Source organism: Argopecten irradians, chromosome 9 (assembly GCF_041381155.1).
Source record: "Argopecten irradians isolate NY chromosome 9, Ai_NY, whole genome shotgun sequence".
Classification (NCBI taxonomy): Eukaryota; Metazoa; Mollusca; class Bivalvia; order Pectinida; family Pectinidae; genus Argopecten; species Argopecten irradians.
The window spans coordinates 14495589-14520550 of record NC_091142.1 but is presented as its reverse complement, the minus strand read 5'-3'; the positions used below and the strand labels follow the sequence as shown (position 1 = coordinate 14520550).

General features: G+C 34.5%; 1 protein-coding gene across 1 annotated transcript; it reads left to right on the top strand.

Annotated features, from left to right (window-relative positions):
- Window positions 1-390: 390 nt before the first annotated feature.
- Window positions 391-13123, top strand: LOC138330839 (opsin-5-like). The gene is made up of 5 exons (XM_069278344.1): window positions 391-592; window positions 6663-6845; window positions 9678-9785; window positions 10676-11001; window positions 11863-13123. Exons 1-5 carry the CDS (start codon window positions 391-393, stop codon window positions 12127-12129), a joined length of 1086 nt encoding a protein of 361 aa, XP_069134445.1. The 3' UTR covers window positions 12130-13123.
- Window positions 13124-24962: the final 11839 nt, after the last annotated feature.

The window sequence follows — 24962 nt, the reverse complement described above, 5'->3', positions numbered from 1 at the left end:
ACGTGTAGCGTTGTCCAATGACCGCGTAGCTTATTTGCCACGTGCAAAGACGTGCATTTGAATAAATGACAGTTCCACGGTTTAACCACAGATGTCTCTCACTCTCTCACTTTTTGAAAATGTACAATGCAATTGCTCTTAATAATATTTCATTCAGAAAACCGATACTAATTGTTCATGTTTGGTTATGTTATAGCGTTTACACTTCGCTTCTTCCTGCCATCCCCAATGTGTGTGACAGATCCAGCCTTATATATATAGCTAGTGCTCGCACAGGTCGACCAGGTAATACAAATATGCTACAGCAGCTCTCAGCGACACTGACATCAGACACAGGCTAGCAAACAGCATGGCTCGGACAGAAGGATACAAAAGCATTAGTGCAGGGCTATGAGAATCATGGGCGAACTTACTCTTTTTACCCAAGTACCATTGTATGAGGAATATTATGTGAACGATTCACAATTTGTGTTAAATGCATCAACGGATAAGGATGTTATGCGCAAAAAAGATATTGGAAATCTGGATATATTTATTTCTAAACTAACCCCAATGGAAGATAGACTAGTTGCACTATACTTAGGAGTTGTAGGTACGTATTTGTTAATTTTGTCTGAAGAAACTGTTCAGCTTATGAAAACTTAACATTGCCTTAATCCTACATCATTGAAAATAAATATCATGTACTTTTTTGTTATTTCAAACTTTAGGGTTGTACAACTCTTCGAATTAAATAACTACTGTAACACGATTTACTCAAATCGATGGGCAAATTTTAGAAAACAGTTAAATTTTCAAAAATGCATGCAAATTTAGGATATTGATAAGTTAGTCCTTCTGATGTTATTAGCTTTTCTTTTTATTTGACATATGAAAACATCGTTATCTTGGCTATATATTACATTTTTATGAGTGACTATCTCCTTATCTGGATATGTTGATTGTTAAATAAAGTCAGTGCCTTGTCAGATATTGACGAATATATAGTATAATGGTTTAATCAATGCTGAAGGCTTCTACTCTAGCCTATATTTAGCGCCTTGGAGATTGATTTCTATCACCGCTTTTTTTGTTTGCTCCTGACATTCCCCTATGTGTATTTGGTTGTGTTCGTTTTTATCGGTGAGGCGCAATACGTCTCTTGCTTTTCTTTGATTTATGCATCGTGTCAAACATCGAATGCATTCTTTGTGAACGTTGAACAAAAATGACGCAGCGTGAGACAGTACTCACAATACATCGTGGTTGATGTATATCGCTTTAGGCGATTCTCCTTTAAAGATTGCGGTTTTTTTCACCAGCTTCGTTTTTACTTCAAAAGACATTTTACATCAACAAATGACAACAATGTCAAAAAGAATTCAAAAATCGTTTTAAAAAATATTTTACAAAAAAACAAAATAAATAAATAAATAAATAATGCAAAAAAACTCAAAAGTATGTTTAAGGAAACATTCCGAAAATATATTTCTTGGTGATGCTGTAGTAGGTTTCGTTTTGTCCTATCACAAGGTTTCCCCGGTAGTTTTATTTTTTCACAATGCCAACATGCACCTTTCAACATTACCATCACTTCCATGGTGCGTTAAAGCTAAATTTATGATAATTTTCTGATATAATGTCTAAATATTTCCTAATGATAAATATAGAAAAGTCGATATATTTCATTGAAAAGTAATAATACTTTAAACAAGCAAAATTATCAAAATAGCATTTCAATAGGATGTAGACCCACGGTATGACGTAATATTGCTTTTAAATACAAAACACATATGTTCGTCCATTATAAAAAGCAATGGAAGTTCGCAATGAACATTACGCGTCAATTCATTACGCGTGATTTCATTTTAATAAGCGCGTACCTGTATGCTTTGATCATCATTTTAATAAGCGCGTACTATATTTATATACATAGAAAGACGGACCACCTTACATAGTTTCCCAGTCAATACAGGATGAGATGCAATATATTGGTAGCTGTTTGAGTTAAGAGGACGCGAAATTAACGATTGCGACGTTGTCTAAATGTTCAAGCGATTTAGAATGCTTGATATGTATTTCTATAATGTATCTCTATGTGTGACGCATTTCGTTTATCTGGTTATTTTCGTGGAATGATATTTTCACGGGGATGATATTTTCACGATTTCGCGACAATGATATGATCGCGGAAATTTGTTTTGCGAAATAAAAGGAAAGCCCTGACATATGTAGACCTAGAAAATCCATATCGCGAAATCTAAAACCTAACTTAAAATTTAATTAGACCTCGATGGAGAAATATGATTCTATCTCTCTATAAGTTAAAATGCTTGTACAGTGATAGCTTATTTCTTACATTTGATTCCGGAAAATACAATGATGATAAGAAAATGACCAATCACAAATGTTTGTTTTTATTAATAAGATAGTAAACTTTTAGTAAAGTCACACTATACGTAACTATCAACAAAAATTCAAGTTAAATTCGACTCCGATATCGTTAGTATTTGTAGATGTTGTTGAAATTAAGATGTGTTAAAGAATATTTATTATGTTTTTTTTAATAACTTTGGTACAGCAGTTTTTTGAAAGTCGATACATGTAGACATGCCTTCATTTTAAACTGCTCGCCATAGAAGTTACGATTATTGCCGAACGGAAGTCGGAAAGTTCATGACCCGTTTTCGGAAGAGTTCGGACAGACGTTAAGTAGTTACGGTAGTCACATCACGTTCTCGGCAACGACGTTACAATGCCGGCTAACTTCGGATTGTTTTACTAAGTGGGATCCACCTAGCGATTTATTTGATTTTTATCAAAATATTCCGAATCATAATCGCTCATCTTGACTTCGATTAAGTCCTATCTTTGACTGTTAATAAGACGTTAAGCAGGTAACCATTAACTTATTATCCATTATGCTGTTACCTTGGTTTCCGTTGGTCTACGTATATTGGACGTTTGTTAATCTTGTTTTAATTTCAATATACATTATGATGAATGCTTCTTCCTGACGTTCTCGTTTATTCAATTACATATATATTGGTTCAAATGATATAAAATGTAATCTGTCTACATGTTTAACATTAAGCCGGTATGGTCAAGTTTCCGTATACGTAGGTTTAATTTGCTATAAATGACGCCGGAATACTTTGGGAACTGGATCAAGCAGAAGCCGGAGAACAGTTATACTGTGGATATATATATCCTGAATAATAGTTTCTTTAACTAAACTGTGGTTTTGAGAAACTCACGTGAATACGTTTTGATTTGGCACATGCCATTACTAAAGTAATTGAATAATTTCGTATCATACTCGCGTGACCTATAACCGGTATTGATTCCTAGATACATTGTACATGATCTCAAACACGTAACTTTATATCTAGAGTAATGAACCTGTCAGCTGTTCTTTCTTGTGTTTTATTTATATCTCTGTGTTGAACAGATAGATATTTAATTGTACGTCTGTCTCTGTATCGATTTCTTCAATTGCTAGAATGATCACTTGTCGATCTCTTGTGTTTATCACAAATTGCATGTTCAGGCACATTTGTGTTTATTTTATTTTGTTTAACGGTTTTTAGAATTCAAAAGGTTAAATAAGGACAGACCAGGGTTAGTAGGTGGAGGAAAGCCGGAGTATCTGAAAAGTAACAGGGTTAGTAGGTGGAGGAAAGCCGGAGTATCTGAAAAGTAACACCGACCTGGGATAAATATATGACAACTACCCCACATGAGTTTTGAAATTGAAACAGCTGCTGAGGACTTGTGATATGTCAGGATATCTGAAGCATCCCTTATATTGACTGTTAAAGGAAATATATATATATATCGATAAAGAGCTCGTTATATCTTAATATACGGGTAGCGGCGATAGGAATTTACCATGTGGATCCTTTTCGCCGCCATCCTAGAAATTGTGTGACTACATCCCGTTTAACATATCAATTGATTTATAATGTATATAAAAATGACACTAAATCATTGATATTTTGTTCGGACTATTTATGCACGTAGCTAGCTTGGTTTTAATCATAAAAGCCTAGCGAGGGGTTACGTAGCTTATGGATGTAAACCGAGATTGAAAATTTTGTTGCAAACGTTATTAACTTAATGTAAATACTAGACATATAAACAATCTAATTAAGATAAATCAAATGTTAGATTCCATAACGCGGGTCGTCTTATGTTTCACACCGTCGTCTTAATTACCGCGCGTTAGTTGAGTATAAATGCGCCAGACGGCAAAGCAGCCAAATAAATGTTCGCTGTTCAAACAGATTAAGAAGGGAATCTTGTGTTTGTTTGGTGTTGCAACCTCATCTTAGGCAATTGATAAACATGTTATTTTTTTGTTTTGTTATTTTTAAGAAACTTGTATCATAATTGTTCCGGAAAGGTAGTAAGCTAGTGTTTATAGTCTTAAAAAATCACTAAAGACCTTTACGGATAAGCTAAGCGTATATTGACATATTCCATCTCTAAATTTGTGAAAACATAAACTTTTTTGTGTGATTTTTTTATGATTGATATGTGTTCATGTTAACATTCTTTATGTTTCGAAAATATTCATAACCTAGATATAGTCAGAAATAGGTCCATTTTATGTTGTGCAAACCTTTTATTTTATATGTAAAAAGAAACGCCTTACTTCTTGTTTATTGCGTTAGCTCCTATTTTCCATTTTTGAAGGATTATTATATTTGCACTATTATGTTAGTGTATTGTATGTTGCAAAGTTATTGATTCATGATCTCAAACTCTCTGCGGCTAACCCTGCCGCCATCGTAACACATTCTACGGCTAGTCGTGCCAACATAATAACGCGGTAATTTTACCATATTTAGCTCTATTCAGTTTCTCGTCTTTAGTGTTTCCGTAACATGTCTGTTCAATAACTGTGATCTTCATTACATCTATTAAATTCTGAATAAACCATTTTCGGTCGACGACTTGTTTCTTGATAGGAAGCAAATGCAATAAAGCAAGGCGAAAAACGTTTGCAAAAATAGCATAGAGACATGTATATCTTTTCACACGCCAATCTAGCAAAAGATAGAATGGATAATGGGATCACAATGGCACACTACACCGGAATATGGGCTTGTATAGGTGATAAAGATACTGTGAACCAATTTTGTTTTTCGCCACTACTCCATTTCGCGATGTTTGTTACGAATCATATTCACGGATATCAATTTTCGTTGATTATATTATTTAGGTTGAAATATATTTCTCAGAAGAACTAAAATGTCATTTAAAATAACGTTGGTAAATATTATTAGTTCTCTTTGCGAAGTGATCTTGAATACGAAAGTCACGAAAATAATCGCATGCTAAAGAAAGATGTTTTTCAAAATAACTCATCGATTTGTGATAGTAGAAGAACAGACACGTAATTAGCCTAATAAATTAGTTTGTCTCCCAATCGATATTCCGTGGAAGGTCGTAAGGCCTCTTGGTTCTTGTTCTGTTAAGTGTAATTAATTTCCTCCTTCTAGCTGATTGCGATGTCGATTACGTTATTTCTGGATATGAAATATCACGACATATCAACGAAGTATAAACAAAAGCAAAAGATCACCAAACATAAATATGAAAGGGAATAGTAACGTCACAGAAATAGTAGTCTCGGAAAGGGGAGTGTCTTAAACATTGCCTACAAAAACACAGCTCAGACGCGCTAGACAATGATGCGGCGCTCTCATTGCACACCGCGCCTTTTGTCTACGAAGCCTTCGTTTGTGAAACGTTGCGACTTTCCGGTTAAGATGGCGCTAAGAAAATGTTTCCAGACAACCATTTGTGTCGTTAAATTATGGAAAAATACGCAAACATGGGTCTGTTAAATGGACATAAATATCTCAATCCATGTGAACGATTTTGGCTAAGCAAACCTTGTGTTCACCAGATAAAATCTTTTACTCCATTTGAGATATCCTTGTGCAGTTGACCGACCGATCTGTTAATCCGTTAATGGGTAATTAATGGCATTAATTAATGATATCCATGCTATAGTAGAGTCAAAGGAATATGCATATTGATTTGGTTATCATTATACACTTCCATAAATGTGTAACGCTAATAGTGATGTTTCGGAAATGTTAGCATTATTGATGAATATTCACTCTGCTTTAGATACTAAACGGTCTTTTCGTATTCTATGCATAATTGGTATATGAAGTTACGATGTAGTACATATCCACTCAGAACCAATGTTAGTCTGACATAATGTTACATTACCACAAGTCGCCATTAATAATATTTCAAAGACAGCGTTCGAATATCTTTGTGTTCTCATCACCCTGAAAAAACGTCTGTTGTGTAAAATAAAACAAAACAAAAAACAAACATGGACAGATGTCATTAATATCATTCTTTTAATTTCTACAAACCATAAAGGATACTGCCTCTATCCAATGCCATGATATGTTAAATGATATGCATTAAACTATAATAATACATGGTTTAAACGAACCACTGTGGACCTATAAAATTACAGCGTTATAAGTATAGTTCGTTATACATATACTATAAAGCATACTACAGGAACATTGGCTGTAAATGAAAATCATTATAGGTTATGACCACGAATTCTTTGTAAGCATGTTTTATACAGTATATTCGACCAGTTATCTAACTTGAACTAATATTTATTTTTTTCTGTCTAATTACAGGTATAATTTCAATTTTCCTGAATCTCTTGGTGTTATTTGTTTGCTTCAAGAAGCGTCAGACTCTGAAGACAATTGACTACTTCATTGTGAACTTAGCCATTACTGATCTGTGCCTTCCACTCTTTGGGTTCCCTTTAGTGGTGACTTCGTCTGTCAAACATGAATGGCAGTTTGGAGTATATGGTAAGAAGGATAATTCAGATTCTGTAAAGGTACTTCTTTTGGCGCAATCAAGGTATCGCGTAAAATCGATTTTGAACAATTATTTCTACATAAAAGACTTGCAAAACATCCGCTAATCTGGGATTTCAGCTAAATATGTACCTTTACAATAATTCGATATTGATTGTAATGCAACATTATGATTGCTTACCATTTATAATTCAAAACATGCAAAACTTTTTCGTCGTTTGCTATGTTGCCTCACAGTGACGGATACTTCGGTAAAATTTTGTGAAATCAATCGCATTACATTGAATCTTAATATTAAAAATGGTAGTTTCGTTCTTTAGGTAATTTCTTTTTCTGTCCGTCACTGTGTATTCCGAATACTGTTTTTCCCCTCAAAAGTTATAATTTGCTGTACATTTCCATTGATTATTAATTATTGTCAGTTAATCGGATTCGAATGAACACGACGGAGTTATGTTTTAACTTTCTACCTAACAACACAGATTTAGTATAGCAATATATCCTTTTATTGAAAAGTATCCGCCAGGTCCAATACACCGGTGTTGATATCCTCTGGACTAACTAATGATAATAACATGTACTGTCATTGCCACCAAAGCAATAATATGATTAACTGTAATAGATCTTTATGTTATGGAGATATAACAGAAATAAACTTTGAATATAAAACAATCTATTCAAGTTAATGGGACTAATTCACGTACCACGTGATACCCGATAACGTTTGTGCGGGATTATTATCTCCAGTGGTGATGGAACGTAATTCTTTGTAATCTTCCCGCTGAAATGACGTTTTCCCGCGATAACGTCATTTGACGGCATACCATCACCAATAGAAACAATACATGTAGTCCCGCACAAACGTTATCGGGTATCACGTGGTACGGGAATGAGTCCCATTCCCATAATTCAATATAATCGCGCTCAATTACAAATTTTTGCGACGGACTCCTTTTCTGTGATATCATTGCGCCGTTGTTTAAAAGACGACGTTAAAAAATGACGACACGATTTTTTTCTATTTTGAGATGATAACATATTATTTAAGCCAATGAAAATTCTCGTTATACGCAAGTGTGATTATAGTACAATATCTCACATTTTTTCCTTGTATTGTCTAAAGTTATTCAGTCTGAGAAATTCACCAATAAGGTTGTATAGAGTGTATCGTGAGGTCAACACTAAAGAGATCAGCGACCTCAATATTATGCGTTTATCTGTTAGATTAAATTGTTCGCCGTTTTTGTAATCTTTGTGTACTAAATCATACATCACTTCTCTTGTTAATGACATAATAAAGATATAATGTAGCGGTCAATACTCGACCTCTCAAGTATTTCGACATTTCATATAGATAAAAACAATTGCGTTATTACAGTATCTTTTACATGGCAGAAGAGGCGTTATATAGTTATCTGCAAAACGAGGAAGAACCTTCATTTTCTAAAACATGGGTAATATTTGATTATATTGTAACGGAAAGTTTGTTTATATTTGTAACGGAAAGTTTATCCTACAAAGTCTTTACCTTTGATATTCACGGTTCGATTCGATTAGTTAACTTGCTGTTATCAAAAATTTTACCAAAGTACTGTCCCGAATTCTGAAAATAATATATAATAAAACCTCCAAAACATGCCTTTATTAAGTTGTGATGTATCACAATGTAACACTAATCAGCATACGAGGTCATCGATACGTACACTGTAACAAAGTTATATACCATCGAGCCCGAGCATACATTCTCATCGGTATTGATCCGAGAAGTTTAGGCTATCGTAGACAGCTTGTGCCTGACGGTAGAAAATATATCTCGCGCAAGTACTAGATTATCGAATCTCTGCTACTCCGTTTGGCATACAGTGAGGCTGGCTATTAACCTTTGTACCCGCCTCCTTAATCAACAACGGGACCGCGGTGACCGAGTGGTTAAATGTCACAACATACTGGCACAGACTATTCACCTCTGGATCACGAGTTTGATTTCCACGTGCGGCAGATGCCATTTAGTAACCGTCGGTCGGTGTTTTTTTTTCTGTCGGGTGAACTTTTCTACACCCCTTACCTTAGAACTTTCTGAAATATTCAACATTTATCAAAAAATACCTCGTGCGGTAACAATTGAAACAGATTTGATTCTACAAAATTTGCATGCCGAATGAGCAATGGCCTGTATATCTTTCAACTTGAATATTAATCAATAAATAAAAAGTCATACTTGAGTCAATCACTATTGACAAAATAGCATATTTCATTAAATTATGCTTTCGTATGCATCACTATTACTTGATACGGAGCAGATTTAAAGGCCAACTACCTTTCCGAAACAACAAAATAAAGTTTCTAAAAAACAACAATTACAGAAGAAAATTATATTGATGGCCGAAGATGATATTACAGCATCACATTGACACTGGTTATTAATAGAACGTTTATTAAGTCAAAAATACAACACCAAATCAATGCAAGATTCCCTTCGTAATCCATGTTAACAATGAATTATTTCGCTGTCTGGCGCTGTGATAGTCAACTAATGCAATAATTAGAACGACGGCGGGAAACATAAGACGACCCGCATAATGAAAATTAATATAACTTAGTTTAATTAAATTGTTCAGAAGGTTATCATGAGTGTAGCATTAACGGTAAGCTAATAACTTTTGCAACTCTACAAATTAGCAATCTCCTTTTTCAATTTAAAAAAGTCGTTTTGGAAAGGTAAATGGCTTTTAAAGGGATGTTTTCTATTTTTGTTTTTCCCGCCGCGTTATTTGTTTGTTTTTGTTTTATTTTTTATTTTGTACTTACTTATATCTGTTACAGGTTGCTATGTGTACGGATTCATGGGATTTTTCTGTGGAACAGTCAGTATATCCACGCTGGCCATGATGAGTTTCGTACGCTACATGAGTGTCTGTGAAATGCAGAAAAGTAAGTTTGATCAAGTTAATTATGCAAACACACAATTAAGAGTCATCCTGATGTGTGACAAAAAGTTCTGTTAATAGTCGTCTATAATTAAAACAACTTTAAACAGTAACAGTTTAAATATGTTTGTAGGCAACACAATCTTAATAATCATCGTACATTGTTTCTTGTCGATTTGTCTTATACGGATCATGTGTATTCTGGCTTGATCTTATGGCGTATTCCTTCTTAAACTTATTATTAAAACATGTATAATCCAGAACCTGCCGATGCTGGGTAAATATTGTGTTTCCGATGACATCCAATTTAGTTATTCTTCAATTTAACGCTTACGCTATCAACGCTAATTTACGAAATTTGCGAGATTTAATGAATCGAGTCTAAAAAGTATTTATTTTTGAGAGCCTTTGTGAGCAAAACTTAAGATTTCATAAAATCTCACATGAAATGAACACAAATTTTAGATATTTTTTCCATCACCTTTCAAATACCTGCAAACCAAAGAATTTACGTCAAAATGTTTTCCGAAAATCCAGTAGAAGCCACCTTTTTGTCCCGCCGTCCTCGTAATCCTGAAGTGACGTCGCTTTTCCTGACGTCATTTCATTGTTTCTGTCTGACGTCACAATGGATTTTGAGCCAATAAAATCGCTCTAGGTCATATTTCACTAGTGATATACCCGAGGGAAATTACTGGATATCAGGCGGATAATGTGATAAAATATATATACTTCACAGTAATTACATTTTTTTTCTCTACATGACATAACATCACCACAAAAAGAAAATTACAAACTCAAATAGCCCCTAAAGCATTTAATTAACATTTATCAATATATAAACACTTAAAAAGAAATACATATAAACATTAAAAGTGTTGTTGTTTTTTCCAGGTGTGCATTTGAACAATAATACGCCAGGACTTGTACTTCTGACTTACCTATATGCCTGTGTCTGGTCTTTACCACCGTTTATGGGGTGGGGTGATTATGGTGTGGAGCCCCACGGTACTTCCTGTACTTTAAACTGGTCCGGGAGTCGCTCATTCGTGACGGCGATGCTAATCATGTGTATAGTCTTACCTGTCGTTATCATGATAGTGTGTTACGGACGTGTGCTATTGTTTTTAAAGAAAAGTTCACACAATCTTCAAAAATGGACAACGAATCGAACTAATAGGAAAAGCTCAAGTAGAAAACTAGAAGGAAGCTTGATAAAGGTATGTATATTTGTTTGATCTCGACATTCTTTATATGCATATTACAGAGTTATGTGCCCTAATGGGTAGGTATTGATTGTGACGTCATGTGTTTGCGAGCGAATGTAACGTCATACTTTCCGAAAAACAAAAAACGATGTGAAATTGCTCTCATCAAATAATGACGTAACAATCGATACATATCCGCAAGGGAGCTAACTCTATGAAATGCAAAGATGAAATTATGATAACCACGGGTTACTTATTGCTTGGTAATTGTATAAATTAAGTATAATGTAAATCACATAATGTTGTTTTATTATTTAAACACTTTTTTAATAGTGATTGTTAACCAAATTGTTTTCGCTTGGAATTAGGTTGCTTGTTTTGCTGGTAATAAGACATCTCGCCAAAATTTATAACCGCAGAAATGTTTAAAACAAACACACACACGAACTTAATTATTAAAGATACAAGCGCAAAATTGAATCGCCGTGAAAACGTCGTTAGGCGCGAAAACGCTACATTAAGTCCGCGCGAAATAAGTCGGTTTGCAGTGCCTAATTAAATGCTTAATTAATAAAAAAACACCAAAAATAAAAATTAAAAAAAGATTAAAAAAGTATGAACTAATAACGTTAATGAGCACTTACTGACAGTATTATGCGAATATTAAAAGATTCAATTTTAGCGAGTTATTTAAAACGAAATTCTTCTATGATGAATCTAAGATCACAATAAACTTATTATGCTCATTAACTACAATGTAGTTATTGTTGGAATTTCAAACAAATTAGGCACAAATTTCATCAACTTATAATAAATGTTAAATTTCGTACCTGTGAAAATATGTTGCTGATTTTTTGTTTTCTTCTTTTACAGCTTACGTTTACAATGTGTGTAGCGTTTGTGCTGACTTGGACACCATACGCAGTGTTTAGCCTTTGGACAGCTTACGGAAACAAAGAAGAGATACCCATACGACTTACATTATCCTCTATACTTATCGCAAAGCTTTCCACCATCGTCAATCCTACAGTGTATTTTGTGCTGAATAGAAAGTTCAGGCCCGCATTAAAACGTTACTTGTCCATGCCTTTTAATGGGATCATTAACTTGATTGGCGATAAAAGTAGCACATCGGGGTAATTGTGGTGAATGGAGAAAAACTATTGTTTGAGATATTTTTTGTGGTATGATGTAGAAAATTATGTATGCACTGGTCTGTGATATATTGTAGAAGAGTTCGAGATTGATGACCAAACAAGTCATATTAATTGATTTACAAAGATTAATGACTGTTTAATGATGGAGATGCCACCAAATACTTCCCTTCGTTTGTGAGGTTATAATTGTTGGCTCATTAACGAAATGCCTAGTCTCGATGCAAACAAAGGCAGCATAAAGTCCATTCCTTCAAACGTACAGAATTTAGTATTACTTGTCTGAGAGAAATTGCTTGTGAGGTCATCGAACATATTTTAAGAAACTCTAAAGGAATATTGGTGATGTGAGTTGACGATATATATATATACTAATTTACGAGAAACAATATTTGAATAATGCTTTTAACTCATTCACCCCTGAAGACACATTTAGGCTCTTCTAAATCAAAGATTAGGCCAGTCCATAATACAATTTCAGGGATGAATGAGCTAAACGTTGTAATTGTGTATTCATAAGCACTGTGTTATTACATCAGATGTAATTTTTACAACGAATATTTTTGTTTTAATTTATGATTAAAAATTGCCACGAGTTGAGTTTGAAGCAAGCAGGGGTAATTTTAAATTTGGTGCTGTTCCTAGAACAAGATACATTATTTGCTCATCATTTTAAAAGATGAAGAATACCTTACCCAATTTAGATATCATTTTTTTTCACAACCTTCATTTAATGGATATATTATTCATATTTTCCCTCACAAAGGTAAATTCATTCTTTTCTGTTCACTCGTATTTGTCCTGTTAATTTGAATACCTAAGTTGTTTAACATCTTTTTAAACTTCCAGTGCAGTTTGTTTTATTGCGGTAGCTTAGAGCAGTTTATTAAGGAAAATTGATATATTCTGTGAATATGTTCAGGAGAGATAATTCTATCAATTTATAAAAAATTATTTAATCATATCATTTTTCTTACATGTACAAATATACGATATTTCTGTTTAGTTTCATTAGGTTTGCAGGTAATATTGTCATTGATAACAGATGTTCAAATATAGTCAACATTTAAATCTATCCAAAACAGAAGCATTTTGAAGTGAGGAAAGATTAAGCTTTAACCTTTTAATACAGAAATTGAATTAAAAATTCTTATCAATTCTATAAAGTTATGAGAAATTCTATCTACAGAAACAATTTTAATAAGCTATCAATATAAAGCTCTTTTGAATTTTTTGTTCATATCACAGGCATATTCTCATCGGATTGTCTTATATTAAATCAATCAAGTGATGATCATAAATTATTCTCATGATCAATTCTGCCAAAGACATCATGAATTTTCAAATGGATCTTATGTAGCAGTTTCTTCTTTTAATTGCTTGTTAAGGAGATATTTTTTTTAGTTTTCTCCATGCTGTTTAGATAGAAATATATCAGTATGAGATCAAGGACAAATACCAGGGAGTCTGGAAAGCGCCTATTTAATGCACGTATCTTAATTTTCCCGACACGGACCTCCAACGTGTGATTGAGTATTCGTGATTTATTTGCCACTTTTGTAGAATTGATTATATTAACTTTACAGTTACTGTATAAGGAATTGTCACAAAATCCTTGGTTTTCACACTCAATATCACTTCAATTACATCGATTTTTAATATTACATAGTTGTCTGCCCTTGCGAATAGTTATAGATTATGATGTCATTTTTATGATAACTCACGTCATGTTCTATAAATATATTATGATATTTAAAGATGTCCTTATGACAGCAGGGTCATGCTTTTCAGATTCAACTCCTTGAACATTTCTTACAAGACGATACATGTCTCGGCTAAACATCGATGTTATCATGTTTATCAATTTTATGGTTATTTTTTTGTCTTAATAATTTGAAATTGTTTAAATAATGTGTATTGGGATATTGTGAACCATAACAACGAAATCAGTATTGCTATTTTGATGCCTTTGTAATGAAATGTGCCATGTGGATCGACTATTTCAATGCAATAGCTAGAAGGTCAAAAGGAACGAACAATTGTTTGTTATAAGATTCGGCACAATATAATGTTTGTACTCAAAAGTCTGTGTTGTTGTTTTCTTCTTCTGCAAAACAATAAAATGATTTTTGTGTTATTTTTTCTGCTAGCAGATTTGATGTGAAACAAAAATCACCACGAAAAAAAAATTCATGGAAGACGTTAGGCATACAACGCGATATGGAACAGCCGCGAAAATCAGTTGGTTTACAGTATTTCGCAATGAATGTCGTACACAACAAAGTCAAATACATTGTTTTCTTTCGTGTGTTAATAAGGGCGCAGTCCTTCGTGTGCGAAGCATTTCTAAGGTAACAGATACATGCAAATATATGAAAAATCACAATCTTCAAAATTCAATTCTACACACTGACAGCTTCAGCTTGCGGCCGCCATTTTTTTCATATATATGGGGAGGTTGTGCGTTGCCCCGGTACTGCTCTCCCAGTAAATATATATTTAACTAATGCAAATACATAACTGGAGTAACTAAACATTTTCTATTATTTAAAAAAAGAATAACACCTTAAAAATTAAAAGCTATAAAATGCAGTAAAAAATATCCACCAATGCGAATCATGAGCACAAGGAATCATGACGTCACATAACGTCAACAAATGGCGCGAAATCATAGGATTCGCATACGCGGCACTCCAGGCCTTGAATGGATGCAGAGAAATCCGCATCTTTGAGTTCATTTCTTTGAGTTTGTGCTAGACAATTTTTACATCATTTATTTCTATAGTTAAAAGTGTGTCTTTTTCTTTTCTAAGTTATGTCTTCTACATGAAATAGAAAATAACATATACAAATAGAGCTTCGCTCTTCCTATGCCGTGCATGATTCATATTAAAACATCTGGCTGCGCCCTTTAAGTCCTTGCCTTCAGTCTTATTAAAACATATAACATACAATATTAAAATATATCCTGAAACATTTAATGACTGCGCCCATGTGTCCTTAAGGACTAATGTGTTGTAAGACACACGGGGGTGTTCACTGGTAGTCGAGGCGGGGTATTGCAAATGTCCGTCTTTGCATATTACAGAGTAAGCTCCTTTGCGAGTAGGTATCGATTGTTACGTCATTATTTTGTGTGCACAATTCACGTCGTTTTCTCCGAAATGTCTGACGTTACGCTAACAAACACATGACGTCACAATCAATACCTACCTGCAAGAGCAGATAACTCTGTAATTTGCAAATACAAGAAAACAAGAGGCCCAGATGGCATGTATCGCTCACCTGGTTTGTAATGCCAAGTTAAGTTCTGAATACAGGTTCATTGTTTCTTTTCTAAAGGAATTTTAATATTTACCTCTATTTCCCCTATAAGGCCCCGCCTCTCCTGCTCCTTGGGGGGTCAGAGCCAAAATTTAAACAAAATTTATTCCCCTTTCCCAAATGATGATACTCGCCAAATTTGGGTACAATCTATGTAGAACCCTATGACTAGTAGTGATGAAAAGGATTTACCTTTATTTCCCCTATTGAGCCCCATGCATCCTTCCCGCCCCTGGGAGGTCGGAGTCAAGAGTTAAACAAGTTCTTTTCCCCTTCTCCCAAGGATGTTTGTAGCCAAATTTGGTTACAATCCATGCTGAACTCTTGGACAAGTAGCGATTTATAGGATTTACCTTTATTTCCCTATTGGAACCCCGCCCCTCCTGCCCCCGGGGGTCAGAGCCAAAATTTATACAAATTCTGTTCCCCTTCCCCCAAGGATGTTTGTGGCCAAATTTGGTTACAATCCATCCAGAACTCTATGACTACAATGCATTTAAAGGAAATGTTGACGGGCTGACAGACGGACGGACGGACGACGGACTCCGCGCCATGACAGAAGCTCACCGACCCTGCTAAAATATAATAACGTGACGTCATAGTTCACGAATGACCGAACACCATGGCTGCCTCCTGCGGGTTTATGCAAAACATATTTACGTTTTTAAATATCTCGAACGGTAGATTGTGATTGCTATATGGAAAAAAAGATATTTGAAGAGTTCATGTTACATGCGACATCACCAATGGCTCCAAAAATAAAACATGCTTAGACTCCTTTCATTATCTAACATATAAAATGGATGCAAAATATAATATCTGACGAATAAACCCCATAGTGCTATTAAAACAAAAAGATATCGTATTGAACTGCTCCGTCAACAACGTACTACAACTATTACCAGTGTGAGTCGGTTGGTAGGTCGACTAAGGAAACAAGTCTAAACCATTGAATTAGTTGCGACATAACAGTTATGATTTAAGCGAAAAAAATAGCATAGACTTGGAACCGGGCCTGTATACTGTTCAACGTAAATAGTCTCCAAATTTGTGGCTAAATAGCCTTCGTCAAGACAGCATACTGCAGTTTACAATACAATTCACCATTTTGCTTTCATCTTGCTTTTAAATCACCCTACTTATCCGTTTGGAACAAATATGCAAAGTTATTGCTTCAATGAAACAATCGGAACCTGACACGAATTCCGTATAACTGAAACTGAAATCGCATCTAAGACGAACATCGTTATTATTCAGAAAGATTTCGATTTTATGGGCGTTGAACCCCGTAGCACACTTTCATAGTGACCATCGGGATCAAATCTTCAAGCATAAATCCCAAATATCTTCCAACAACATACCTATCGATAATCGCTTTTTATTTGAATCAAATATACGAGATGGTGTATTGATATTACTTAACCTCACTTTCGTTCAGAATGGGATGATTTGATTAAACTTGATCACGTGATGTTGAACAAGTAAGACCGGAATTGGAAGATGGGGGAAAACTCCAGTGAAGTAACCTCGGGGAAATAACCCCAGGAAAAATAACCCCTTGGAACCTCCGCACGTGACGGAAAATGGACGTACTCCGCAAATTCAACCCAAAATTGCGATGTTACCAATATCCAAGATGCTACAAACAACAGAAAAAATCTAGACTAAAAATGTTCCGCACACTCTCATAAAATGGCTTACACCATGGAGTTATTCTTGTTGCTTTTAAGTATATATAGCAAATATATGGTGTTTAAACTTTGTCAGGTATAATAAAAATATTCGTGTTCCAATATGTCGCCCTCGAGAAAATAACTTTTTTCCAGGGTGAAAATTCTAGATGTATCCCTCTAAAAAGGTCCATAATTGTACATTAGAAGTCAGCTTAAACTAAAGAGGTTTGATTTGATTAGTATGCAAATAGGAATGGAAAGGAAAGGAAAGTAAAGCATAATTATCTACATTATATATGCTATTTCTTGATTATATGACGAAGAACAATATTCTTCTTTACCTGAAATGATTGGTGAATTTAAACTAGATAATTTCGCTTCAAAAGAAGTCTTGCCAGCATCGCTTAATTTGAAATTTAAGAGACTCGTAACTGATTTTTATAGACAAATGTATGTCTTCATATTTATCAAGTTCTCTCGTGCACGTAAGACTAAACACTTTTCAGATACATCGTGATCTATCATATACCATAGTCATCCTGCAGAAGCTGACAATGGAACAGAAATGCTGCATCAGTTACGATACCTCTTATCTAATATACGTACTTGGTAGTTTCCATTCTACGTTATGGCCCACTAATACGATACCACACGCAAAACGTTCGTGTTCCGCATTCCTAAACTATCTAAAAATCAATTACGATTTTGTTGATATGTCAGAATCTAGCTATCTGTGCTGGGGTATTTTAGCTGTCATATTGATTCCATGAATATAGTGGTATTATTTTCGTCCTGCACATTTCGTACTTCATTTCAGAAAATTTTCCGCTGCTAAAATTGTCCCTTAAAAGATAAAGGAGGTGTAACGTATAGGCTGAAAATCCGCCCACGATATTTTTTTTTGATTTTTGAATTTAAATTGTTAATTGCATTGATACACATACATATGTATGCCTATAATACTTCAAACCCGATTGGACCATTATTATGGTTACAGCGCCCCCCCCCTACATTAAAATTGGTAAATTTAAAGTCCATTGGGCCTTTTATGTGGCATAGGTCATAGTAAAACACTTAACTTGTTTTTGTTGTAACTGAAAATACCACATTAAACTGCCTTTGTAACGACATATCACACTTGGCTGTATCCAATACCATTCTAACACAAATCGAACGTAAATGGCAGCAAATACGGCTTTTTTTAAGTTTTTAATTTTTCGTTTGAGCACCAGAAATAAGTAAGATACTACTCGAGTACCCTAAACTTTTAATGTTTAAAATTATATTCGGGTTATCATCGTTTCACCATAAACAGCTCAAGTTGATGGATCACTGGATATGCCACGTTTTTAGGTTAATTTCGTCTACCCCCTGTTTTTTCATAATATCAAAGTACTAAGAGTACACGGTCAAATATAACCGACTTTACCGTAAGAGTAGAATGTGATGATTAGGTGCGTATTTCGATCAAACTTTAAAATTATCATCTTAAACTGATGTTTATAATATTTTTCGGAAAATCTACTTATGAGTCAAGAAATGATATATGAAGATATATTTTTTATTGCTAAAATTTTAGGGTACCCGGGGTTTGTCATTCTTCTCTAAGGAATTAATTAAAATCTAATTAAATGAAATTGATCTATTTTCATGAAAAATTAAGTGCAAAACTGAAAATTGCAAGGAAACCCCAACAGACATGATGAAGTATTGTATATCGTTATAAAGATAAAACGAAATGCTATGTTATTATACCAAAATCATTTATCTTTGGCTTGTGTATGCCTTAATATGATATATCAAAGACACACAAGAAGAAGTCGGACGTGAAACTTAAAAAAGGTGGCGCTGTAGTCGCAAGATTAATCTATCCATGGAATAAGTACTGTTCTGATACGTATTATGTGCCAATTGATGCATTTGCGCCAAAATATTAAAAATCGATCATGGGCGGTCATGCATCACCTCCTTTGTTCAAATGTCTTCGAAAGACAATTATTTCATTATTATTTTGAGTTGCACAACAATGTGCCGATGGAATGAAACGGGTATGTTCAGATCAAGCAGGGTTGTATAATGATATAACTAAAATCACAACTATTCTTTCTAAATTCACGTAACTTTAATCGAAAAATAACCATGTTAAGAACGCTTTAAAATCATAAAAATACATCGTAAACTCATATCAACTCATTCAACCCCAAAACACCAAAATCTCGCGCTTTCGGCGCTCGCAAATTTATCAAAAGGCATCGTTAATTCATCTCGGCCAATCTAAATCGTAATATTTTTCCCGGGGGAAACCCACGGACCCCCAAATACCAAAATCTCGCGCCTTCGGCGCAAGCAAAAGCATCAAAATAAATCGTAAAACTCATCTCGTACGGTCATCTGTTATTCTAAATCGTAATATTTTTCCCGAGGGAGAAACCCGGACCCCCAAACACCAAATTATCGCGCCTTCGGCGCTCGTACGCCAATTTGGCCAATGTGTGTATTCATTTTTTCCTGTTAGCGGTGCCACGGTCTATACATGTGTACAAGGGCTTTATGTTATGCTATATAAAAAAATAATGTGAAAAAGTATATAAAGTATATATGGTTGTGAGTTGAACTAAACTCCTCCTCCTGTGGGAGTGGACGCGGGGGCAGAGGGTTTACAAAATATTGAGGATATTTGCCCCCCCCCCCCCCCCCATTACGTTTCATCTTTCTACGCCAATGTTGAGCTTTAGGTGCACTCACTTGCCAACTTATTTTAGATCCCATATTTACTGATCAGACACTCAGGAAGTGCCATATTTATACTTTGCTGGTGTTGCTAATTCTTTAAACATATCAGTAAACGTACTGATGAGAACGGAAAGGTGTTAAAATCGTGGTTTCATTATTAGCACTTCACGCTCACGGCTAGTTATTTCTCCACACCCATCACACCTCATCTTGGCGATATTTACTGTCAGAAACCTCGACCTGTTTGTCTGTTTTTGGGAGTAGTTCTTTTGACCAGAGCTTTCAAACTTAGATCTCATGCTTTTTGTTTCCGTAATTAAATCCTAATATTAAATAATACATATTTTTGTAGAAGGAGAGGAGAAAATGTAGCTGGCAAACTTGGATTCGAACACGTGGTCTCCAAACAATAGTCGCATTCTTTACCGTTGATGTGCTTTAAATGTGTTACCGACGATCGACCCAGTTCAAGCAATCATTACAGCATTCTCAGATTCTACACGATTCACGAAGGTTTTAAAAAGACATTTCAATGCTAATTCTCTTACATAACCACGAAGCAAAATATGACATAAATTTATTGTTCGATATTCTTTATGAAACATATAACAAGAAATATTAAAGAATTCCACGACATTTTTAAGTATTTTTGATTGATACCAATAAAATTTCGAATCGTTGATCAACACGATTAAGCAGGTTAAACATGTACTCTGTACCCATACCCGAGCCAAAGTCCCGCACGTTAAATGCAAAACATAACAACTGAGGAGTTGATGGTTTGTTTCATATATATGTGCAAATTTTAATGTACTCTTAGACTGAATTGTCCCTTTAAAGACAACTCACCAAGAATACCGACATAATCATAATGTTAACAAAAAAAAAAAAAAAAAAAAAAAAACATCGAGTTTTTATTTTGACAGTATATGCTCTATTTATTTATTGCGGTTCAAAAATAAGTATGATTCTGTGCAAGATACATATTTAACATACCTATCTGTAGATCATATCCATTTAATGCATTCATAAAATGTTTCTAAAAAATATATCTATACCTCGTAAAATGTTTCTAAAAAATATATCTATACCTCGGCAATGGTGTGTAGGTGACATAGTCATTAAGTGTCAAACTTTGTGGACGCCAGGTCCTTAAGGACTAATATATTTGATATAATGGTAGGAGGTTATTGGCAGGATATTACCAAATTGATACATGTACTTCGCATGCACCACTGTACAATATAAAATAATGGGTTTTAATATCAATGTCAATTACCTGTGTTTTTACTAAAGCGTGGTACATGGAACATTTTAACGGAACAATAAAACACATTACAAATGCTAGCAAAAATGGAAACATCGCGTGTATAACATATAATGTGCCGTAACTGAACGCTTCTTGATTTATGGGTATGGACATTACGGCACATGCAGCTTAACTTGATCCATGAAATGACACTTTTAAGATAATAATAAAAACCGAAGGAGATAAGCTGGATGATCAGGTACTGTATATATAATGGTTAAGAAGTACGCCTTTCACCTTCGCTCGGATCAGAAACTGACTTTAATCAAAACTTAAAGTATTTTTGGTGCTCGACACGGAAAGCCGAGATGACTTGGCAAAGTCTCGTCATCTCGGCTTTCCTAAGTCTCGCACCAAAATAAACCTTGTATTGTAAGATACTAACCATGTATTCTCTATTTATTTGATTCATATAGGTTTTTTTATATCATTCATTTCCTGGCAAATAAATATCATTTTTGATATTAAAGGTACTGCTAACCCCAGATTGGCGATTTGAGATTTTGTGACAGACGATGGATGTCAATACCGTTGTTTCCCTCGAAATCCCAATGTGTTGTTATGCTTCATCGGTTATAAATACTGACTTAATGTCGCTTTTGATGTAGTTTAATTGTGGTATTACGTTCTGCTGAAATTTAACAATTTTACAAATTAGGTCATTTAAGAGCGACCTGTTATCACAGCTGGACTAATATGTTGACATTTTAGCGGGAATTCTCAAAATAGTTATTTGACGAGAAAAATTTAAATCAGGAAGGGGTGAGTAGCACTATAGCAATTTTTATAGTTCTTTACGATAGCCTTAATTGAACACGGGAAAAATGCACCTATGCATCTTGTGATGAGCCATGTTAATTGTCAGTTAACGTCGTGAACTGTCGCCAAAGGGAATTCACGTCAGCTCATTTAAATTCTACGGTGCAGAAGTGATAAAAACATCCTGGTAGTGGTATGCTAATATCGAAGAAAAATATTAAAGCATATGCTACAGAATGCACATCAGTAAAAGGTTAATTAATACTTTCATTTCGACCAAAAAACTTAGGCTAAATGAATTATTCATTTCACAATAAGTACTCAATAATGACATAAACATTAAGATAAGCATTTACTGACTTAAACTAGGAACGGAAATTCTTATCAATATAAGATATTATTACGCGTAGATAAACTTTCGCAAATTAAAATGAGAGTAAATCGCACGCAAAGGAAAATTGGTTTAGAGTACATGCGGGCCGGGAATACAATTGACAAAATGTGTGACAAAGTTTCCGGTACCATGTAAAAAAATGCATACATTTTCCATAACGTTATATAATTTAAAATATGAGTTTATACCTTTAGGATGAAAGTACCTTTTTGGTGATTATATCTAAGGACTAAGTGGAGTATGGTATCGATATTTGGAATCCATGAAACAAAGAAATTCATGAAAGTAACCACATCTTGGAAAAATAGAAACCGAATCACCTAATACAAAAGGCATATATTTTTTATGAGCGCTGTAGAGACATTTTTCGTTGAATTTATGGCTAAAAATGCAATTGCATATATGTATTTGTTCTATGACACTAGTTGTATGCGTTCCCCACTTAATGAATGTTAAAAGTGTTCGTAAACATACCATTATTTGAATAATACATGCTCCTACCGGCGGCAGTCGATCATGTATATTCTCCTCGAAGTACTTCAAATCAAATTAAGCATAAAAATGAGTAACCCAGACACAAATTATTCATCAAGCATTGGACGGACACTGGATATCACAAAAGTATATCGTCGTCAAGTACCATATACCTGTACTACAATTAAAAAAAGTGATGACCAAACAAAGAGTCAGGAACAAGTGTTTTATTTTACGTCGATTTTACAGTGGTAGTAAAATGATTGATAGGGGTTTTATTATATATCTGAATATGTATTCTCTCACAAAACTTTATAGTTGTAGATAAATGTAAATGTAAATGTAAATATAAAGAGATTTCTTTCTAAATTAACTCGTTGAAAAGGTTAGTGAGTTCGATCAAACCCAAACTAAAATACAAAATTATAAAATAATAGGTATGGACTGTGCTATTTCTGGGTCGATCATTTGAGCCACAAGATCATCACACTGTCTGAAGACCGAAGGTAAATGATGTTTAGTTAACTTACACGTGCTTATGATGGTATCAGGTCAAAGAGCCTGTCTGTGGTATAACATTTTTGCCGCATCGGGTAAAAGAAATAATTGGATGTAGGATACTCTGATTACCTATTCGGTTCTCTGATTACTTATTCGGTTCTCTGATTACTTATTCTATTCTCTGGTTACTTAATTACTTATTCGTTCATTAATTATTGATACAAAACTAGGTAGTATATCAATCCTTTGATAGATTTGATATCTATATATGAAATAATTGTTTTGATAGGTAATGAAATAAGGTACTAGGAAGTATGAATCAACTTCAAGGAGGTTCAATAAATCCCTTAAAGTGAAGAGTCGGACAATGAAACCAGTCTAAATACGTTCGTGGACCTTCAAAAGTCAGAAATCAAAACGACGACCAAGTTCTGCTTACGTTGTCCAGTTTTAACCATTGAAATTATGGAAAAGTCCCGTGTTGATTTAGAACAATTTTAAAGATAAATTCTAAAAAAAGTGAGGCTGCATTGGAAATTCAACAGGAACATAGCCAGCCGGGAGGACATTTTAGGATTCCTATAATATAAATTAATTTCTTCGAATGCGTAGTGAATTTGATGGGAAGTTTTATTTTTCTATTTCACAAGACATTATACTGGATATATCCACACTTTTTATCGACTTTAGGTTTCCTTTGCCCGACTACATACTTTAAGTAAGTGGCGTGTATGACATTTGGCACCGATGCATGTGAGTGGGCCTAAGTTTTTTTATAATCTTAACGCAGTAAAAAATGTTCGCCATTTTCTCTCGCTCAAAGTTAAAGTTATATGTGTCATTACTGGGCGAAAACATCGACTTGTTTTTTTCTCCAGTTATACATTAAAAGCCATATAATTCGAAGAATTAATTTGTGAAAATCATTCAAATAGCTTCAGATGTTTAAAACCGGTTATTAAAACACATAAATACATACTGTAAAATTGGTTTGTTTGTTTGATTCATTAACGTCCTATTAACAGCTACGGTCATGTATGTAAGGACGGACTCCTATGTATGCGGTGTGGTGCGTGTATGTTGTGTGAGGTGCGTGGTTTGGGAGACTGTAGTATATTCATGTTGTGTCTTCCTGTATAGTGGAACTGTTGCCCTTTTATAGTGCTATATCACTGAAGCATGCCGCCGAAGACACCAAGCAATACACCCCGACCGGTCACATTAAACTGACAACGGGTGAACCAGTCGTCCCACTCCCAGTGTGCTGATCGCTAAGCAGGAACAGAAATTACCATTATTATAGACTTTGGTATGTCTCGGCCAGGGGAGAGAACCCGAAGCCTTCCTCATAGGGGCTAATGCTCAACTCAAGGCCAAAAGTGAGGCAGTGCCAAGGGAGGCATAAGGAAAAATAAAGTCAATTAGGAAGAAGAGGAAAGATAAGATCCTAAATTTAGTCGCCTTTCACGATCATGCAATAGGGGCAGCAAGTACAATTCTACAGCCCTACCTGCGGGCTGTAAAATTGGTCTTTGTATGTTTTATGTATGTTTAAATGGCAACATACATACAGAATTCACTTTTATTATGTTTATCAATAACACTGAAAAAATGTGAAATAAAATTGTAGATTACAATTTGGCTTCATGCTC

What these genes read in the sequence shown, in the direction of transcription:
- LOC138330839 (XM_069278344.1), top strand. Translation starts at nt 391, where the DNA reads ATGAGAATCATGGGCGAACTTACTCTTTTTACCCAAGTACCATTGTAT. An exon ending in ATGGCAGTTTGGAGTATATG is followed by an intron (nt 6,846 to 9,677) that starts GTAAGAAGGATA and finishes TATCTGTTACAG; the next exon opens with GTTGCTATGTGTACGGATTC. An exon ending in TAGAAGGAAGCTTGATAAAG is followed by an intron (nt 11,002 to 11,862) that starts GTATGTATATTT and finishes CTTCTTTTACAG; the next exon opens with CTTACGTTTACAATGTGTGT.